We start from the raw sequence: 22,201 nt of genomic DNA, 5'->3' as shown, positions 1-22,201 counted from the left end.
GCCATGTCTCTGAGCACTGAGCACCTTGTAGTTCTGTGTCCTGTTCAGTGGTGGTCGGGCTCGGCCTCCTCACCTCGGCTGTGTCTCTGAGCACTGAGCACCTTGTAGTTCTGTGTCCTGTTCAGTGGTGGTCGGGCTCGGCCTCCTCACCTCGGCTGTGTCTCTGAGCACTGAGCAGCTTGTACTTCTGTGTCTTGCTCAGTGGTGGTCGGGTTCAGCCTCCTCACCTCGGCCGTGTCTCTGAGCACTGAACACCTTGTACTTCTGTGTCTTGCTCAGTGGTGGTCGGGTTCGGCCTCCTCACCTCGGCCGTGTCTCTGAGCACCTTGTAGTTCTGTGTCTTGTTCAGTGGTGGTCGGGCTCAGCCTCCTCACCTTGGCCATGTCTCTGAGCACTGAGCACCTTGTAGTTCTGTGTCCTGTTCAGTGGTGGTCGGGCTCGGCCTCCTCACCTCGGCTGTGTCTCTGAGCACTGAGCACCTTGTAGTTCTGTGTCCTGTTCAGTGGTGGTCGGGCTCGGCCTCCTCACCTCGGCTGTGTCTCTGAGCACTGAGCACCTTGTACTTCTGTGTCTTGCTCAGTGGTGGTCGGGTTCAGCCTCCTCACCTCGGCCGTGTCTCTGAGCACTGAACACCTTGTACTTCTGTGTCTTGCTCAGTGGTGGTCGGGTTCAGCCTCCTCACCTCGGCCGTGTCTCTGAGCACTGAACACCTTGTACTTCTGTGTCTTGCTCAGTGGTGGTCGGGTTCGGCCTCCTCACCTCGGCCGTGTCTCTGAGCACCTTGTAGTTCTGTGTCTTGTTCAGTGGTGGTCGGGCTCAGCCTCCTCACCTTGGCCGTGTCTCTGAGCACTGAGCACCTTGTAGTTCTGAGCCTCCAGGGAGGCTGCAGCTCTGGAATATGGCAGCACTGGAGGATAATGGCTTCCTGGTCGCTTCACACCTGATTGTTCTCAAATCTTTGGTCGTTATTGTACGACTTTTTTTAACTCCTTTTCTGCGACACAGTTGACTTTTTGGCCACAAAACTTTTGCTGTTTCTGTGATCGCCCCAATATCTGAGTAATTTCAGGATTGATGCACTTTCTGTAAAAAATCAATTCTGCCATTGTGCCATTATCTGAATTAGGTTTACAGAAATCCATGTTTGGATACTCCTCTGTAGATACAACCTCATTATTAGATTTTAGGCAGCTATTAATGTTATGGTTGATGGTTGCGGAGCCTTATAATTACCTACACATTCCTGTGGGAAATCTTTTGTAATATTATATACAACCTAAAATCTGCTAAGTTTTTTCCCCTGCTCCATGCACATGAGACCCTCACTCCAGTAGGGAGTCCTTCTCCTTCCTTCTGGCCTCCATTGTTTGATCCTCTCCCTCCAGAACTTTGTCCTGTGATGCTGACTGCCCCAACACACTGCTCCCTCCTCTCATCTCCTCCCTCCATGCTGCTGCTGTGTTTTCTGGGAGGTGACTCCTCCATGCTTCGCTTCCTGTGTGACCTCCAGCATTTTCCCATCTCCCCCTCATACCGGGAGGTGAAGTCCTAGCAGAAGCACAGACTCCCCTCATCCATGTGAGTTTCCTGCTGTCTCTTCTGCTCTTGGAAAAGTTTTAGTTCTGCATAGATTTGGGGGCTGGAGTGGTCTCTACATTCCCATGCTCCTTGGTATGGGTAGGATGTGACTATAAAAAGAAAAGGCCGTGTGCTGAGAACAGCGTGTTTATCCTTCACATTCGGATACAGCAGAGCTGAGTCTGGTGGGATACAGCGACGTAGAGTTTTTTGGAAGCAAAAGAGAAGCTTTTATCAGTTTTGACAGACCTAGCAGTTGTGACGCTGAGTTTGGACGGACTTACTGGCGACGCCGAGTTTGGATGGATTTACCAGTGATACTGAGTTTGGACAGACTTATTGGTGATAATGAGTTTGAATGGACTTACCGGTGATGCTGAGTTTGGATGGATTTACCGGTGATAATGAGTTTGGACTGACAGGTGACACTGAGTTTGGACGGACTTACCGGCGACACTGAGTTTGGACGGTCTTACCGGCGACGCTGAGTTTGGACGGACTTATCAGTGATACTGAGTTTGGACGGACTTACCGGTGATACTGAGTTTGGACTGACCTAGCAGTCGTGATGCTGAGTTTGGATGGACTTACCTGCGTCGCTGAGTTTGGACGGGCTTACAGGTGATACTGAGCTTGGACAGACTTACCGGCAACGCTGTGTTTGGACAGACTTACAGGTGATACTGAGTTTGAACAGACTTACTGGCAACACTGTGTTTGGACAGACTTACAGGTGATACTGAGTTTGGACGGCCTTACTGGTGATACTGAGTTTGATTGGACTTACTGGTGATACTGAGTTTGGACGGACTTACTGGTGATACTGAGTTTGGACGGACTTACTGGTGATACTGAGTTTGGACAGACTTACCGGCGACGGTGAGACTGGACGGACTTACAGGTGATACTGATTTTGGATGGACTTACCGATGATACTGAGTTTGGATGGATTTACTGGCGACACTGTGTTGGGACGGACTTACCGGCGACGACGCTGAGTTTGGATGGACTTACTGGTGAGGCTGAGTTTGGATGGATTTACCGGTGATGCTGAGTTTGGACGAACTTACCGGTGATACTGAGTTTGGACGTACTTACCGGTGATACTGAGTTTGGACGAACTTACTGGTGATACTGAGTTTGGACGGACTTACCGGTGACACTGAGTTTGGACGGACTTACCGGTGACACTGAGTTTGGACGAACTTACTGGTGATACTGAGTTTGGACGTACTTACCGGTGATACTGAGTTTGGACGAACTTACTGGTGATACTGAGTTTGGACGGACTTACCGGTGACACTGAGTTTGGACGGACTTACCGGTGATACTGAGTTTGGACGGACTTACCGGTGATACTGAGTTTGGACGGACTTACCGGTGATACTGAGTTTGGACGTACTTACCGGTGATACTGAGTTTGGACGAACTTACTGGTGATACTGAGTTTGGACGGACTTACCGGTGACACTGAGTTTGGACGGACTTACCGGTGACACTGAGTTTGGACGGACTTACCGGTGATACTGAGTTTGGACGGACTTACCGGTGATACTGAGTTTGGACGGACTTACCGGTGATACTGAGTTTGGACGGACTTACCGGTGATAGTGAGTTTGGACGGACTTACCGGTGATACTGAGTTTGGATGGACTTAGCAACAGCGATGCTGAGTTTGGATGGACTTGGCAGTTTGTTCGCTGAATTTGGATGGATTTGGCAGAGGTGATGCTGAGTTTGGATAGATTTACTGGCGTTGCTGAGTTTGGACAGACTTAGCAGAGGCGATACTAAGTTTAGAAAGATTTAGCAGGAACGATGCTAAATTTCGACGGCCTTAGTGGCAACGCTGAGTTTGGACGGACTTTGCAGCGGCGACGCTGAGTTTGGATGGTAAATTTTTTGCAGGTGCAGAAGTTGTTTTTTTTTTCTTTATATATTGGCTTAGTGGCTTTACATAGTATATCAGTGAGTCCCTATTCAGATTATTTATCATATATGATGAGAAGAGTAGTAAAATCAATCAGACTAACTTCTAATAATACTAATACGTTAATGGGATCCTTCTGACGCCAGTGGTGCCTGTTGCATTTCAGATCCGACCCTGCGTCTAACTATTATATTACAATGTAGCAGTAATGTACACTACAATGGAGGACATTTCTCATTGCGTTTCCGTCAACATTATTTTGTTAAAATTAATTTTTTTGCTGTAAGAGCCTAGGCCAGATTTATTAGTTTTCCTCTTTGTGTAACACCAGTTTTCAGTACCTCTGACAAAACGTAAAAATTTGTTGAAAAGGAGCATGTTCACTTTTCGGCACGAAGTATGATTTATTTCTGATTGCATTTCTACAAAAAATTGCATGTTCTAGACAGGACAGAGCAGTCGAAGGAAAGACGCGGATCAAATATATTCATGCTGCAACCATTTCTTGTATAAAATGTCCTGCAAAATTCTACATTAACATGCAACATTTGACAGATTGGTGCTAGGTTTTTATCTAACTGTGCTACCATGCTTAGTTTCGGCTGATGTTTCTTGTGCCAGTTTTATCAGCGAGGTGCGACATTGGATAAATGTGGAGCAGCGGAGTTGAAGTGAACTAAAGATTTGGTGCAATTCGGCCATTTTTTTTGGTGTATTGTTGTTGCATTTTGTGCAAATATTAGATTCCTGGTATGCAACATATAATAGAGATATAGGATGGATAGTAAACAATGCATCGCCTCTAGTACAAGTCAGATAATGAGTTCTTCGGGTGAAGTTTACAGAAGCTATTTCATCTGCAAACATTCTGCTGTGGTTTCGGCTTAACTCAGTCGTCACGAGTTTATGAGATGATCATGTAAAAGTTTCACATGGCGGCTGAATATCTTCTACGTATGTACAGAAGAACCAGAGGTGAGCAGAAAATGTGCAATCAAAGACTGGGTTCTTGGGGTATATTCCCATGAGCAGCGACAAATGTGCCGGGTGTTAGTGTCAGCGTTGTGGGTGACATTTCTCCTTATGTCTCAATCTCACACTGTAGGGAAAATCTGTTAAACCGGCCCACTGCACACTGAAGTCTTTCTTTGCTGAGTTATTGAAGGAGAATCTAAGTGAAAACTCCAAAAGTTTTTGAGGAGGATTTTGAAAGTTTAGGCTTTGTGCAGACAGTGTCTTTTTCAGATGGATTCTGCTAAGGAAACTGCCTGAAAAACCGATTAGGAAAATAAACATGTCAAAAATGTCTCCCTGTTCAAATGCTCAGACTTTTGAATATCTTAGAACCTCTTGAGGTTTCTAAAAACACCAAATGGTCAAAAGAACCACAGCTCCATTTTTCTGGCGTTTTTCTTCTCTGAAGACTCTCTGTAATTTATAATACACATCAGTGGGAACGCTCAAAGACAATTAGATGTTATTTTGGAGCATTTTGCCATCATTTTTGCTTTAAAAAACACTAGTGGTTTCTTCATTATTCAAAAACGTGGGAAAAAAAAAAAAAAGACCAAATAAGACTGCTCAAAAACACTCCGGAAAAAAAGAATGCAGCGTTTCCTGAATCTTCTGCTTGACAAACTCGTCAGGTTCTTCTAGGCTTAAAGGGGTGGTCCACTACTTGTACAACCCCTTCTTGAACTAAATGATTGGCCCTGATAAGATAATAAAACCTATACTCATCTCCCGTGCCGGCGCCGTTCTCACAGTGTCAGCACTCGCAGTCCCGAGGCTCTCGTCCTGTTGTTGTGACACGTGACTCCGGCGCTGGCGTCACAGTCTCCGCCTTCGGGACAAATCGAATATGAAGAAGAAGTCCGGGCTGCAGCTGATCTCTGACTTCCTCTTCATGTTCAATTCGGCAGGAGGTGGGGACAGTGACGCCAGCGCTGATTGGGCGCTGGTGTGACAATAGCACGGGAGCTCCGGGGAGAGCGAGTGCCGACACTGTGGGAGGTGAGCAGATGTTTTTTTATTTTATCGGAGCCAAGCGTGGGTTTTGAGAAGGGGTTCTCCAAGTAGTGGACAACTTCTTTTAAGAAGAAATTCAGGATTTGTAGATATAGGGAAAATATATATTCTTGTACCGTGTTAGCCATTAGATAGAAAAATATTTAGATTTGAGAGTCCTCAGTGGTTGATACCTTTTAATGGCTAACTGAAAAGATGGTAACAAATTGCAAGCTTTCGAGACTACTCAGGTCTCTTCATCAGGCATAGTATACCACAAAATCTGACAGGGCAAAAACTTAGAACAAGGATGAATCATCATCATCACCACACAATAAAAGAAAAAAGAATAGATCTGCCTATAGCCAAGCATTTTTGTTCCCCTGATCACAGCATAAAAGACATGAAATTACTGTTATTAAAAGGTAACTTCAAATCTCAAAGAGAAAGAAGAATCTCAGAATATAAACTGATGACGACCTTTAACACTTTCAGAGCAGGAATGAATGTGTCGCATGGATTTATGTCATTCTACATCAACTAAGGAATGTGCTCCTCAGACTTGTGAGGCCATCACAACACTGGACACAGGACAATAAAACCTTCACACTCCTTATCTATTAACTGCTAAAATATTTATAACCAGAACTGTTTATCTCTTCCATAATAACTCTGCTTTTCATCACCTGTCTTACCTATTGCATTTTTTGTGTGTCTTATTGTGTATAAATATGTGACTCTTCAGATTTTGTGGTATACTATGCCTGATGAAGAGACCTGCGTAGTCTCGAAAGCTTGCAATTTGTTACCATCTTTTCAGTTAGCCATTAAAAGGTATCAACCACTGAGGACTCGCAAATCTAAGGATTTGTAGAGTTTCTTCTCATATTCTGTTCCAAAAACTCTAAGGGTATGTTCAGCTATGCCAGACTTTTTTTTTGCAGAAATGGAGGTCTGCAGATACATTTTCCTATATATGGTGTATATATGTATATATATACAGCTCTGGCAAAAATTAAGAGACCACTGAACAGTTTTCTATTGGAAAGCATGGAAAGACTGGTGGAAAGCAGCCAAGATGCATGAAAGCTGTGATTAAAAATCATGGTTATTCCACCAAATATTGATTTCTGAACTCTTCCTGAGTTAAAACATGAGTAATTTGAGGTTTGAAAGCACTGTTTCTTTTTTAGTATTTTGACGCTTTATCATTTGCTGCAAATTAATACAAAATTTTTAGCTTTGAATTTCGGAGACATGTTGTCAGTAGATTATAGATTAAAACAACAATGTACATTTTACTCAAAAATATACCTATAAAGAGAAAAATCAGAGAAACTGAAAATTTTGCAGTGGTCTCTTAATTTTTGCCAGAGCTCTATATTTATATATACAGTACAGACCAAAAGTTTGGACACACCTTCTCATTTAAAGATTTTTCTGTATTTTCATGACTATGAAAATTGTACATTCACACTGAAGGCATCAAAACTATGAATTAGCACATGTGGAATTATATACTTAACAAAAAAGTGTGAAACAACTGAAATTATGTCTTATATTCTAGGTTCTTCAAAGTAGGCACCTTTTGCTTTGATGACTGCTTTGCACACTCTTGGCATTCTCTTGCTGAGCTTCAAGAGGTAGTCACCGGAAATGGTCTTCACTTCACAGGTGTGCCCTGTCAGGTTTAATAAGTGGGATTTCTTGCCTTTTAAATGGGGTTGGGACCATCACTTGTGTTGTGCAGAAGTCTGGTGGATACACAGCTGGTAGTCCTACTGAATAGACTGTTAGAATTTGTATTATGGCAAGAAAAAAGCAGCTAAGTAAAGAAAAACGAGTGGCCATCATTACTTTAAGAAATGAAGGTCAGTCAGTGCGAAAAACTGGGAAAACTTTGAAAGTGTCCCCAAGTGCAGTTGCAAAAACCATCAAGCGCTACAAAGAAACTGGCTCACATGAGGACCGCCCCAGGAAAGGAAGACCAAGAGTCACCTCTGCTTCTGAGGATAAGTATATCCGAGTCACCAGCCTCAGAAATCGCAGGTTAACAGCAGCTCAGATTAGAGACCAGGTCAATGCCACACAGCGTTCTAGCAGCAGACACATCTCTACAACAACTGTTAAGAGGAGACTTTGTGCAGCAGTCCTTCATGGTAAAATAGCTGCTAGGAAACCACTGCTAAGGACAGGCAACAAGCAGAAGAGACTTGTTTGGGCTAAAGAACACAAGGAATGGACATTAGACCAGTGGAAATCTGTGCTTTGGTCTGATGAGTCCAAATTTGAGATCTTTGGTTCCAACCACCGTGTCTTTGTGCGACGCAGAAAAGGTGAACCGATGGACTCTACATGCCTGGTTCCCACCGTGAAGCATGGAGGAGGAGGTGTGATGGTGTGGGGTGCTTTGCTGGTGACACTGTTGGGGATTTATTCAAAATTGAAGGCATACTGAACCAGCATGGCTACCACAGCATCTTGCAGCGGCATGCTATTCCATCCGGTTTGTGTCTAGTTGGACCATCATTTATATTTCAACAGGACAATGACCCCAAACTCACCTCCAGGCTGTGTAAGGGCACAGTCACCAGACCTGAACCCAATCGAGATGGTTTGGGGTGAGATGGACCGCAGAGTGAAGGCAAAAGGGCCAACAAGTGTTAAGCATCTCTGGGAACTCCTTCAAGATTGTTGGAAGACCATTTCCGGTGACTACCTCTTGAAGCTCATCAAGAGAATGCCAAGAGTGTGCAAAGCAGTTATCAAAGCAAAAGGTGGCTACTTTGAAGAACCTAGAATATAAGACATATTTTCAGTTGTTTCACACTTTTTGGTTGAGTATATAATTCCACATGTGTTAATTCATAGTTTTGATGCCTTCAGTGTGAATGTACAATTTTCATAGTCATGAAAATACAGAAAAATCTTTAAATGAGAAGGTGTGTCCAAACTTTTGGTCTGTATTGTATATAAAAAACAATTACACTCAGTTTTCACATGCCACCCCATCCCCCAGTTTCCTCTTCTTGTTCTGTATATATTTCACAAGATTTCCTGTGGGGCCTTACTGGAGACCAGTCATGTAGCCATCGTAGTGTTGTGTATACATGTAGTTACTCACTGTATTACATGGGAGCCATATGAGATGACACCTATCTGGCGTTTTTCATGGGAAAACTCATTTAACCCTTTTCCAACATAAAATTTGCTAGTTCGGGCTCAATATATCCATGTAGTTAATGCCGGAAAAAGGAAAAATCGAAACACCGGATTTGTCTTTTTTTCCGTCACCACACTAAAAAATGTAATAAAAAGTGTTCCAAAAGGGTATCAATAAATAAAACGCAAGCTCGCCACCCAAAAAAACAAAAGCTCGCATGGCTCAAAAAATATATATATTTTCTTACAAACTTTTGATATACAATATCAATTTGGTATCGCCATAATCGTACTGACCTGGAGAATCATATTGTTTCCAGGTCTTTTTTTTTATTTTGATTTTACTTTTTCACCCCATTTGGATTTTTACCCCTATTTTTCAGTACATTATATGGTAAAATGATTGAGAAATGTCATTAAAAACTTAAATTTGTCCTGCAAAAAAAAAACCCTCTTTCTCATACAGATATGTCTATGTTAAAAAAAAATGACCGCGGTTTTGTTCCGATGAAGAAGTTTGAAACGCGTTGACCAATAAACCGTGGAACTGGATTCCTGTCTGCTTATCATCCTTTGACGGCAGCGCAGTTTAACCCATTTGTTTCCAGTTTTCTTGATATGTTAAAAAAAAGGCTTTTGGATAAAGGAGAAAAAAAAGCTTAAAAACGAAAATTAACCTGGGGTTAATAGAGGTCTAAAGCGGGCCATACAGCCCACCCTGACCATATAGAGCCGGAGTTGGATTATTAGGCCACATTCACACGTTCAGTATTTGGTCAGTATTCTACATCACTCCTGTAAGCCAAAACCAGGTGAGGAACAATCAGAGGAAAAGTATAATAGAAACAAGTCACCAATTCTGCATTTATCACCCTCTCCTGGTTTTGGCTTACAAATACTGATCTAAAATACTAACCAAATACTGAACGTGTGCACATGGCCTTAAGCTGACTGCAGTCTGTCTGGCACTGCGTGCAGCTAGTAATCACCTTTTTCGACTGCATCCTGACAATGCTCCTCTTGTGTTCCTCTGTGATGACTATGGGCCATCTGTATGCTGTTGGGCACCCGTGTGTTGTGTGGCCGCTGGGGTCCCTGATCTTCTACGACCCTGTGTGGCCGCTGTCTATTCTCGTCACAACTGATTGCACAACAATATTGCGTTAGACTTTTTATGTTTGTGCAGGGATTTCGAGAGAACACAGAGGAAAAGGCGGCGTGTAAGTCAGCGTTCTCTGTTAACCGCAACATGTCAAATGAGAAAGTGAATGCACCTAAACTATACATTTATCACTCAAGAAAATCATTCCCGACATCTCAAATAACTTATTGGTGTTAGCGAATGACTCTGCAGATTATACGGTACACGACGGACCTTTTCTATCAGTAATCTCTGTGACTGACGCTTTTTGGGTTAGTCCGTAACTAATAAAAATCCAGTCTGTGCATTTTTGACCTCAGTGGTTTCAGAAAAAGTACCTACAGTTTTACATACACTATATAAAAAGACACATATGCGTGTTTTTCTCAATATCTGACATGTCATCAGAACAAACCTTTCCCGTTTTAGGTCAATTAGGATTAGCATAATTTTTAATATTTGCCAAATGCCAAAATAATGAGAGAGAGAGAATGTTTTAAGGCATTTTTCTTACTTACTGCAAAGTCAAAAGTTTACATACACTAAGGTTACCATGCCTTTAAACAATTCTGGACTGTCCAAACGATGATGTCATGTGTTTGGAAGCTTCTGGTTTTTTTGGCAACATCTAACTTAATTAGAGACACACCTGTGGATGTATTTTAATACACACCTGAAACACACTGCTTCTTTGTGTAGCATCATGGGAAAGTCTAAAGAAATCAGCCAAGATATCAGGAAGAGAATTGTGGACTTGCACAAGTCTGGCTCATCCTTGGATACAATTTAAAGACACCTGAAGGTGCCTCGTTCATCTGTACAAGCAGATCTGAAAGGAGACAGGTTCTGTGTCACAGAGATAAACGTGCTTTGGTCTGACATGTGCATATCAACCCAAGGACAAAAGCAAAAGACCTTATTAAGATGATCGTGGCAGCTGCTGGTGCGATTGGGTCAATAACCACAGTGAAATGAGTACTGTATTAACATGGCCTGAAAGGCCACTCTGCCAGGAAGCAACCATTACTCCAAGAGTAACATAAAAAAGCCAGATTAGTGTTTGCAAATGCACACAGGAACAAAGACCTTCATTTTTGGAGACATGTCCTGTGGTCTGATGAACTAAAATTGAACTTTTTGGGCATAATGATCATCGTTACGTTTGGAGGAAAAATGGAGAAGCTTAGAAGCCTGAGAACACCATCCCAACTGTGAAACACGGGGGTGGCAGCATCATATTTGGGTTATCTTGCTGCAGGAGGGACTGGTGCACTTCACAAAATAGATGGCATCATGAGAAAAGAAGATTATGTGGCAATACTGAAGCAACATCTCAAAACATCAGCCAGGAAGTTAAAGCTTGGGCGGAAATGGGTCTTCCAAATGGATAATGACCCAAAGTATACTGCCAAAATGGTAACCAAGTGGCTTAAGGATAACAATGTCAATGTTTTGGAGTGGCCATCGCAAAGCCCTGATCTCAATCCTATTGAATATTTATCTGCAAAGCTGAAAAGGCTGCGAGCAAAGCGACCTCCAAACCTGGATCAGTTACACCAGTTTTGTCAGGAGGAATCGGCCCAAATTCCGACCAACTATTGTGAGAAGCTTGTGGAAGGAGATCCCAAACGTTTCACCCAAGTCATTCAGTTTAAGGGCAACGGTACCAAATACTAATGAAATGGATGGAAACTTTGGACTTTGCAGTAAGTAATAAAAATGCCTTAAAACATTCTCTCTCTCTCATTATTCTGGCATTTGGCAAATATTAAAAATGATGGTAATCCTAATTGACCTAAAACGGGAAAGGTTTATTCTGATTTCATGTCAGATATTGAATAAAACATGCGGATGTGTCTTTTTATATAGTGTATGGAAACTTCTGGTTTCAACTGTATGTAGCTGAATTCTCAGATAATGTCACCGTAGCGCAGAATTTTAAGGGATTTTCCATATTTAATTATTTTAAGCTCTTGATGAAAATAATAAATGGAGTTGTTATTACACAGACAGAAAAGGGCCCCTATGCCAGAACAGTATATGGGCCATTTACAGTCTCAAAGTTTTGGCAGAAGCTGCATGCTGCTGTGGAGGTGGATTTGGCCCCTTTACCTCTCGGGCCCTTGAGTTGCATCAGTGATATGTCTGCCCCTGCTCACCTTCCTTTCCTACCTCCAGTGACACCAATCTTCTGCTCTTTCCATAACAGATCAGCAATCTCATGGCGACTACCTCTGCATCTGGGATTGGCTGCAGTGGTCACATGCGCTGTAGGCTGTCAATAAAGACTTGTAGCCGCAGCGGAGAGGTGTCGCCGGAGTGGAGGAAGGTGCATAACAGTTTAATTTATTATTTTTTATCTATAGGAAGCACATCAATATAAAATATACATGGAAAACCCCTTTTAATTATTGTTTAGTTCCATTATCAAGTCCGTCTTTGTGCTGCACCTTTGTTTTAAGGCTGCCAAGGTTTGATGCAGGAGTCAGAGAGGTGTTGATTCTTCTCCCATTTCTCACGGATATTGCTTCTCTCTTCTATAATAAATATTATATGGAAATGGTTTAAGTGCAGCAAGTTTAGTCACTTATTGATCTCCTGACAGCAATTCCCCCCAGTCACCTTTATACACATGAATGCTCAATTTAGTTGGGTGTGCACATGTTCTCAGTAAGGAGAGGAAAAAAGGGTGCTGTCAGACATATCTGCGATGGCTTCTCTTCCCTGAGAACAACAGGATGGGGCATGGGTGGCTGGTACTGCTCAGCTGCAGAGCAGTTCCAGTCGCTGCCAACACTGGCTGATCGGCGGGGGTACCGGGTGTCACACTCCTACCGATCAGACATTGATGACCTATCCTAAAGATAAACCATCAATGTTAAAGTCCAGGCCAACCCCTTAAAATACAACATCTGTCACGGCTCATTTTTGGGAGTCAATACAGTGACCTCTTGCTGCGTGTTTGGTTTCCCTCTCTGCTGAGCCACATCCTGTTCATTCTCTGTCCAACTTCTGATAGTTCTCTTGTCTTTGCTTTCCTTTCCTTGGTTTGCTTCTATTCAGGTGTCTCTCACTTCCCCATTTGGTTCTGTCCTATCACTTCTTGGGAGGAGCTATTTATACTCACCTTGTACCTGCCTTCTTTGCTGGCTGTACTTCAAGATTGATTGATGTTTGGAGTTCCAGCTCCTTACCTATGTATTATCTTGCCTGGATAATCTCTGTTGCCTTTCCTGTAGTTTGTTTGTGAGTCTTCCTCCCCAGCACCCCTCCCATTCTTTTAGGTTTAGGGTCTGGGAGGTTTTCACGTGTTCCGATTGTTTTTTGTTTCTTCCTTTTTTCCTCCGTCTTTTCTGTGTGACTGTGTGAACATGTTCATAGGCCTGTCCTTTTTCCTCAGACTCATGTGTATTTCATTTTTTAGTTATAATCTATCCATAGGGTGCAATTAAGGACATTCAGGGTCAGTCAACGTTGAGTGGGTGCGCCATTACGTTTACTTAGGATGCCAACCTCTACGGTCAGACAGGGACAAGTCAGGGTCAGATTAGGGACTTTCCTAGTCTGAACAGGGACCTGTTCTTTGCAGGTGTTTGTACGTTACCCCCGTGAGTGTGTTGACACAGTCATAACAGTAGCCAATCCATCTTGCCTCCAACATGGGTCATGTGTCCAATCCTTCTTCTCACCAATGTGGACCAATTTTTTGCTCCGTTTGGCCCAGTGTACATGAGTTATCAGTGGGGAGAGTGCATTAAGCCACTGCCAGATATCTATGATGAGAAGTTTATCTTCACTGAAAATAAAGAGTTTGCAGGGTCTGAAATTCAAAATGGCCGACTTTTCTTTCCCAGACATCATGTACTGAAAAAGTTGTAAAAAGTTTCATGGCCATCAAATTCAACTTCTAATCCTATTATGTTGATCCAGAAGAAGGCAAAAAAAACGCCATGAGGCTACACCCATCAAAATCAGTATGGTCCATCTGAGATTTATTAGACGGGTCGACGCTATGTACAAGTCGACCGGCGCTGATTTACTGGCTTGTTTACACAGGCTGATGGGAACTAAGAACTATCCTTAATATGATTGTTCTGTCCCCATACAACATCACATTATCAGAAGGATATCCTGTGTGTACATTGGCCGATGTGCTCCCTATAATGATTATTTTCAGGCTGGCATGAATAATCAAGTCAACGGAAAAATGCCAAGATGAGCATCCTTGTGTATGGGAGCTTCCCGATTCTCTCCTGACAGATGATGTTGGGGCACTTTTGTTCACCTTGGAGATAAGCCGCTGCCAGACACCTCCCTCTCATAGAGAAGACAGGAAGGTAGACCAAGCTGAGCGTTCTTGAGTATTAGGGAGTCACGATAGATAGCTGTAAGCCGAACAATTGTTTAACCATCGCTCGTCAGCTTTTCTAATGTGTATGGACACCTCTATCAGTAGTGATCTCTATCTTCAGTCACCATTTTTAGAAAGATTGCACACATCCTGGGGCTAAAAGGTACATGACTTACCCTTCGATACTTTTGCTTGGCCAACATGTCTTCTTCTCAGCCTCAACATACCCATGGATTGTGCGCGTACATGTGTTTCCTATGGAAATAGAGTAATCTGATGGAACAAAAAGATCAGGTGTTGGGATTGAATTTCTCAATCCATTTCTCCCTCAACATCGTATATGAGGGACAATCGTGAAGCTTGGTCTGTCCTGCAGAAATTGGCAGGTTTGACCAACGTTATTCTAATTTCTCTTCACAGCATTATTAATCCTTGGTAGTTTGGGAGATTTGGGGACTTATCTTTTTGGAAGCAGTGACCTGTCCAGTCATGTTATTTTAATTCCTGAAGATGGATTATCCTGACAGATTCTTTTGGGTTTTCGAGGGGTGTCCCACCCTGACATCCCCAGGCCATCCAGATTGGCCTCATTAGAGTGATCGCAGTAGAGAGTGACTTCTTTCCGGCAGACACGGGCAGTTTGTAAAAGTTCCGAATTAATTCGGAAAACTTTTCTTCTATTATCTTGCTTGTGACTGTTGGTTACTGAAAGTGATGTGAGACAACTCATTTCCTTTTCCTGTTCTTCGTCATGCAGCATCTATCGGGCAGCTCATTTGTGAGGAGATATTTATATGAAGATTTAATCAACTTTGGCCCTATAACGCTTTTTTTTAGTCACAAATTAAAGTGTCTTCACAGTCACCATTCAACAACTTATAATGCATGCAGGAGGTCTTCTCAAGAGTCCACCTGACCATATATATAGCAGCAAGTGCATCTTTTCTTCTCTTTATAGCTATTTATTTCTTAAGGTAGCCAATACTACTAACCACATGTATAGCTTGTCAGCTTAATAGAGTTCTACAGGATTAGAAATCTTCTCCCAAAACAGTGCCACACCTGTACACAGATTGTATATGGTATTGCAGTTCAACTCCAGTTAATGAAATGGAACGAAACACAATCCACCAACGGGTGCAGAGCTGTTGCTAGAAGAAAGTAGCCTTGTTTTTGTAAAACCTTTTGTAAAACCTGAGGTAATTCTGCCCCAATCCAGAATATGCTTCAGGCCAAATCAGTCTAGAAATTTCTGGCTGGGGAACAGCAATATTTCTGTCTTACTTAATACAGAGCAGAAGAGGAGAGGTTTCTACTGCAGCCAGTTGTCTTACGGCCAGAAATAGGACAGTGAGTAGAATGAGGGAGGACATGGCTGAGCTCTTGAGACAAATGGAGAAGAGGTTTTTTTTTTTTTTTTACATATTTCTCAGTTTAAATTGAGAATCAAAGAAAAGTAAAAGATTAAGGGAAATTTTTTATTTTTGTGCATTTCCTGTTTAGACTTCCTTTAGAAAAAAATATAAATTTGTCCCGTAAATGCTGCTTTTGCTTTCGTCTCAGAAATCTATTTTTGAAGCAAAATTTGCGTTTTAGTGCTCTTTTTTCAAAAAATAGATTACACTTTTTTATTATTATTTTTGAGGAAGAATCAAAAAAGAGCACTTCAGCATATTATTTTGTATGACTTTTATATGATTTTATATGATACGTAAGGCTATTTGGCACTGCTGCTCAGTCCCATTGAAGTAACTTTTCCAGGGGGCTGCCATCTGCTATCAAGAGAGTAACATATAACGCCTCTGCTCTGTGTAATTACCCCTTATTGTGAACATGGCGGAGAAGCTACCCTTTAAAGGGAATCTGCCAACTAGTGTAACCCCTCCTAACCGCTTAGACGCTTGGGTAGGTCATTAAAAGATAAATGCATTGACACCTTTCTGATTTGCTGTTATTTAAATTGTAAAGTGCTGCGAATATGTTGGCGCTATAAAAATAAAAATTATTATTATTATTTGCATTATTTCCAGGGAAATCAATGATTTTCTCAATATTCAAATGAGCTGTTAAGTGCTTCTGTAGCGCCCAGGGGTACTCGGCCTTGCGACCAGGCCAGGGGTCTCTCGGCTGCGCTAGGTGGCAGTCCCGTCCGGGACAGGGGCGCAGGTTTAGTGATGGCGCCCGGGTCATCCAGGCCTTGCGACCGGGCCGATGATGCTTCTTGCTTTACGGCGCCCGGGGTCAAGGGGCGTGGCGCCGGGCGGGGCGTGGCCGCGGCGCTCGCCGCTTGAGGCCTAGCGGGGAGCAGTGGCAGCGCGGCAACAGGTGCGGTGAGTGGGGCTTCGGATGCCGCAACGGGGGGCCGGGGCAGGCTTGCGGTTACTGGGCCCGGGGTGGTGGCGTCCCCTTCACTTGCCTCAGTCCTCGTGGCTCCCTCCGCGGCGTCGCCTCCAGTCCTCTCTCCTCCTGCACCGTCCTCAGAGGCAGGCAAACTCTGGGGTGAGGTTGAGGCCTGTCGCTGGTGAATTCCAGCCTGCCAGGCCAGTTCTTCTCTCCACTCGTTGAGCGCACCCCACTGCGCTTGGACCATCCTCCTCTCCAGATCCTCCAGCGCAGCTTGCGCACGCTCCGGTTCTCGGGGGAGCTGCGCCAGGACTTCTGCTAGGCTGCAGAGCGGTTCGGCCTGCAGCAGGCTTCGGGCCAGGAGGCTGGTGCTGCTGAGGGCGTCCATTCCCAGGTGCTGTCTGTCTGGACTGATCCAGCCCACCCCCTGCCCCTCAGTTTTCTTCTCTTTCCTGGGGGGTGGTCCTGGGGCATTCTGCTGACAATCACTCTCAGGGGCAGACCCCCCACGTTGACGGACATTTCTACAGCCATGCTCATGGTTGTTGGGGGCGGGCTTCCTCTTTGGCGCCATTCTGGGACCCGGCCCACGATGGGAGGCGGCCTCCTCTGGTCTTTTGGCGCGCACATTATGGCGCTCGTTCTTCTAGGGCGGGCGCCATCTTTAGTACAATGAAACAGTCTCTTTTCAGGCGCGCAGTACCCGTGGTTAGCGGGCACGAAATCCTGCCGACTACGCCAAAACTGACTCGCCCCCTGGGCCGTGGGGCACGCGGAACCGGACAATAGGGAAATGCTGGGAGTAGTAGTGGCGGCCCGGTCCCGCGGCTCAGGGTGGTCAGACCAATGGTAGTCTGCTACGTGCTTTAGATAATGTCCGACTACGCCACCCGTGGATTGCGGTTATTAGGAACCGCCGCTGCAAGGCAGTCCGCTGGAGCTGATGATGTGTGCAGCTGGGATGGTGTGACTCCCCACGGGAAGAGTGCGGCCCCAGGGCAGTGTAGTGGATGGTGGGAGTGATGGTGGTGAGAGTCCCAGTACCGGTAGTGCTGGAGGCGCAAAGGAGCACACAGTCAACAAGTCACAGTCCAGGGTCTTTACTCACAGTTCATGTGCTCCGGGTCACTTCGGCACCAGTAGTGACCGCCCGAGCCGTGCTGCGTCCACCAGGTGCGGGGCTCGGTCAACTCCCAGGCAATTCAGAAGTATGGCTCAGGACCCCCTTTTGTCCTTTCTCTGGCCTGCCTCACCAGTGATCCACTTTTGTCCGGTCGCCGCGGACCTGCGCAGGTAAACGTGGGCCCTGTTCCCCGCTGTCCTTTATGGTGCCTTCCTAGCAGGTTTGATGAGGCGCTGCACCAATAAATGGTCACAGCCTCCGGTTTTTGGCTGAGGGTTGTTTCTCCTCCACCAACTTGGGATCCGGTACCCTTAATCTGCCTGACCTTTCACCCTGGATTCTCGTGGGTTCTTAGGGTCCCTTCCACCTTCTTGTTCCTGAGCCCTTCTGTTTCTCTGTCTCTCCTCCGTCTTTCCTTGGCCTTCTTATCCTCCCTTCTTGTGGAGCTGGGCTCAGGTGGCACCACAGCTCCCCTTCACCTCTTCCTCGGCCTCTCCCTAGGCCCTTCTGGAGTAGAGCTCCTACAGAGCCTCTACTCCCTGTCTTCTCCTCTCTGGACAGAACCCTGATCTAAGATGGTGCCCACCTTTTATACCTCCCTCTGACCATGAGCCCAGGTGACCAGCAACCAATGAGCTCCTATCTACGCTCAGGAACCAACACCTATCTGCCCCTACAGCACTGGGTGTTCCACCCCCCTCCCCACTCCAGGCAGGGACATAGTCGGTCGTGCCTGCACTTCTGTCTAGTGGGAGCACCGTTGAGCTGTCCCTCGGAAATGGGGTGTGTGTGCTGTATGCAGCTAACTGAGTCCTGGTCCATACTCCATCCTTACCTGGAAGTGGAATATCACACCTCTGGCAGAGGTGCAATACCCCTGTAGCGGCCGAACCCTCGGGGCGCTACACTTCATCCCACCCAGAGCACCTTCCCAAGTCATTTACGGCATATCCGTAGCACCTGCTTCCTTATGGTGATTCATAGCTGACATCAGGTGCTGGCCAGGAAATTTTGCACCTGCACATATCTATGTGGTCATCCTGTGCTCCTGAGGTGCATCGACATTGTATACTCACAGGTGTAAAATTTCCTGCCTGGCGCCTGACATCAGCTATCCTCAGGGAAGCAGGTGCTAAGGATGCAAATGACCCGGGGAGGCGGACTTTCATTAGGTGCTCTGGGCGGGGTGAAGCACCTAACACTTTATTTGGATTTTCCAGGATAACGCAATTGACAGCAAATAGAACGGTACAGGGGCGGACATATTATTGGTGCAACCTGTGCAGCCGCACAGGGGCCCAAGAGTTAAGAGGACTCATTTTTACCTCCATAAAAGGTGGAATTGTGCATTATGACCAGCTCTTGGGCTCCAAAGGGCCCAAATATTGTTCTTGCATATCGGTTTTGTCCATGTCGGATCCTGGAGAGGTATCAATGCTTTTAGCTTTCAAGGAATTGGGGAGAGGGGGAGGGTTAGAGCTGTTCACGCTGGTAGTATAGATGAATCTGTTGCTGTGATTAGAAACCAGTGGCTGCCGTACCTGCTGGTGATCGCAGCTGACAGAGAAAATAAAAAAAACAAAGGTAGTTTCCGGCACAACCGACTGGACTCATGTTGAAGTTTTTAACTTTTAATGGACTTTTCACTTGAGTCAATAAACTTAAATATTTTTTATCCTGTCGGTTGTGCTGGAAACTACCTTCGGCTTTTCGCGTTCTTTGACTTACACGGGCGCACATACGGTAAAGGGGAGATTAAACATGCAGACTGATTCCCTTTAAACATTAAAAAAAGAGCAAGTTGTGACACTTGTGAAGACAGCGAAGTGTGAACGGTAAATGCTTAGTAGTGGAAAGTGCACATCCTGCAGCGTGGAGCTGGCGGGTAGGACATTGCTGAGATGTGCTGATTTCTACACTGATCCTTCAAGTGTTTACAGAAGAAAATGTTCTCCGTTCCAAGACCTCGGAGCACTTCTGTCCTGACAGAGCACTACAGATAACCACAAACTGGTGTGTTGTAATAGATAATAATAGGAAAATCAAGGAGGATTATGTTACAAGAAGGTTCAGAGGTTGCACTGGAATCTAGGTCTCGTGGACCCAAAAGATGTGGGCTAAACCAAGAAAGAAGCTGGGTGTTACCATACATTTTTCATATCATTTCACAACCTGTCTCCTCCATATATCTCTGACCTAGTTCTCCCGGTACTTACCTGCACGCAACCTCCGATCCTCACAAGATCTCCTGCTCTACTCCCCTCTTATCTCTTCCTCCCACAATCGCATACAAGATTTCTCCCGTGCGTCCCCCCTACTCTGGAACTCTCTACCGCAACATATCAGACTCTCGCCTACTGTGGAAACCTTCAAAAGGAACCTGAAGACCCACCTCTTCCGACAAGCCTACAACCTGCATTAACCACCGCTCCACGACCAGCCCTACCCTCACCTACTGTATCCTCATCCATTCCTTGTAGACTGTGAGCCCTCGCGGGCAGGGTCCTCGCTCCTCCTGTACCAGTCGCCATCACGTTTTGTTCAAGATTATTGTGATTGTTTTTGCTATGTATACCCCCTTTTCACATGTAAAGCGCCTTGGAAGAAATGACGCTATAATAATAAATAATAATAATAATAATAATAATATCTGTGCTTGTTTGTCCTTGTCTTTTCTTGTTGGGGAAGGTTGAGTTTTGGCTCCAATGATACTTTTTTTTCCCCATGAGTTGTCCAATCTTTCACCTATTTCGCGAAGGCTAATTCACAATGAATGAAGATTTCTTTCCTTTTGGGGGACAAAAATATTGGAAACGGTTGTTGCAAGGCATGAATTTTGCGGTAACTCATTTCATGCTCAATTCCTCCATTAAAATTTATTGACGGGAACTCCCTTAGAATAGCAGTCAACTCCATGAGTTCAACAATGGTCCGATGGTGATCTCTGAAAATGGCCTGCCAAAAAGTATCACATGTTGAAGAACAAGGTTGATCACCAATTGGAATTTCATCTTGTTTAAAATGGAAGAGGAAGGAAGAGGAAAATGGGAGAGGAAGTGGTGATGTCCAACTCACTTAATGAGTTCAAGAGAGGCCTGGACGCCTTTCTTGAAAACAATAAAATTACATCTTATGCTTAGTGATAGTTAATTAATCCAGGGATTTAATCTGACTGATTGGTGTCGGGAAGTGAATTTTTCCTCAATGATGTAAATTGGCCTATACCGCATGTTTTTTTTTTTGCCTTCCCCTGGATCAACGCTGTGGAATAGCTGCAGTGCACAAGGATGAACTGGATGGACGCTTGTCTTTTTTCGGCCTTATAAACTATGTAACTATGTAACTATGGGATGTTTTACTCCTGGCATCATCCTTGTAGGCTGTTTGCAGTATAACAACTATTTCCGCTTTCTTTTCCAAAAAAGAAACACCCCTTCCTAGCTTGTAGGTCATGTGAATCCAATCATCACAAAATAAATGAAAAATTGGACAACTTGTTGAAAGAAAATAATCTCTGGAGCGTAATTCAACCTTCTCAATAAGTCGGCGGCCGGCATACTGACTCAAGGATTTCCCAAACCTCCACCTAGTCACGGAAGCCTATACTAAAAGCGCCCCACCTTCCAGAAGACGATTTATGTTTCGTTTGAGTATCCCTCTAATATCATTCAGCTTCTCCTTCTCTATACCATGCTGTCCAAAGATTGGACTGCACGTGCAACTCTTCAACTCACATGACATAGGAATGTGCAGACTCCTGCACGTCCTGTCTAGGATTTTTTAAATTCTTTCTGCGTTCACCAGGTTTGGCAGAAAATCCCTTCTGCTGAGCTCAGTAATACTGTTCATTACCTACTATTACAAATTATTTTATCTGATGTAATAATATATAAAACCACAAGCCGTTGGGTGAGGGGAGAGGAATGGTCACATAAACCGCCTGCAGTTGAGAAATACACTTCCATTTCCGAAGCACACATGGTTTGAGGTCAATAATGTATATATAGTATGTAGGGGTTCACACTCTCAGATAGGCGCTAGAGTTTACACCAGCAACGGGTTCTTGTGTCAAAACAGTGTCAGGTCTATTGAATTGCATAAAGTTTCACCGCTCTTTAAAGGAAGGCAAAGCAATAATGGGGTCTCACCCAGACAGCAATTCAGGTCCTGTTGTAGGCTCAGCGTGCTCACATTTACTGGTTACTCTCCAGTTCCATCACCACACTGCAACTGTCACATGTTAGACACACCTGAGCCACTTCAGCTGCCTTTTGTAGGACCTGCAGAGCCCAGACTGGAGGTATGGGCGCGACCTTTCCCGCCCAGACTCCTTTAGTCGCTCCTAAATTCCTGACCCAAAATCCAGTCCCAAGAAAAACCTCAGCAACCTACCATTGCTAGAGCCTTCAATTCTGGGGCTTACAAGGCTAGCTACCTCGGTGACACATACATGCCATGCAGGACTTTTTTTTCCTGCTCCTTCACAAATAGTGCTATATTCTTGTATATATATATATATATATATATATACTATTAACCTCAAACTCTTTGTCCTCCATAAATGCA

At 44.5% G+C, this 22,201-nt stretch overlaps 1 protein-coding gene across 1 annotated transcript in view; it reads left to right on the top strand.

The window, feature by feature from the left end:
* The first annotated feature begins 1,438 nt into the window (after positions 1-1,438).
* Positions 1,439-22,201, top strand: part of ST3GAL5 (ST3 beta-galactoside alpha-2,3-sialyltransferase 5) — a 92,728-nt gene continuing 71,965 nt past the window's right edge. The window contains exon 1 of the mRNA XM_073649126.1: positions 1,439-1,578. Within this exon, the coding sequence (XP_073505227.1) occupies positions 1,577-1,578 (2 nt within the window). The 5' untranslated portion in view covers positions 1,439-1,576. The remainder of the gene's footprint in view (positions 1,579-22,201) is intronic.

The sequence above is a fragment of the Phyllobates terribilis genome, unplaced genomic scaffold, assembly GCF_046119375.1.
Source record: "Phyllobates terribilis strain yellow unplaced genomic scaffold, ASM4611937v1 Scaffold_1__5_contigs__length_1240528914, whole genome shotgun sequence".
NCBI lineage: Eukaryota > Metazoa > Chordata > Amphibia > Anura > Dendrobatidae > Phyllobates > Phyllobates terribilis.
This window is presented reverse-complemented; position numbering and strand designations above follow the sequence as displayed.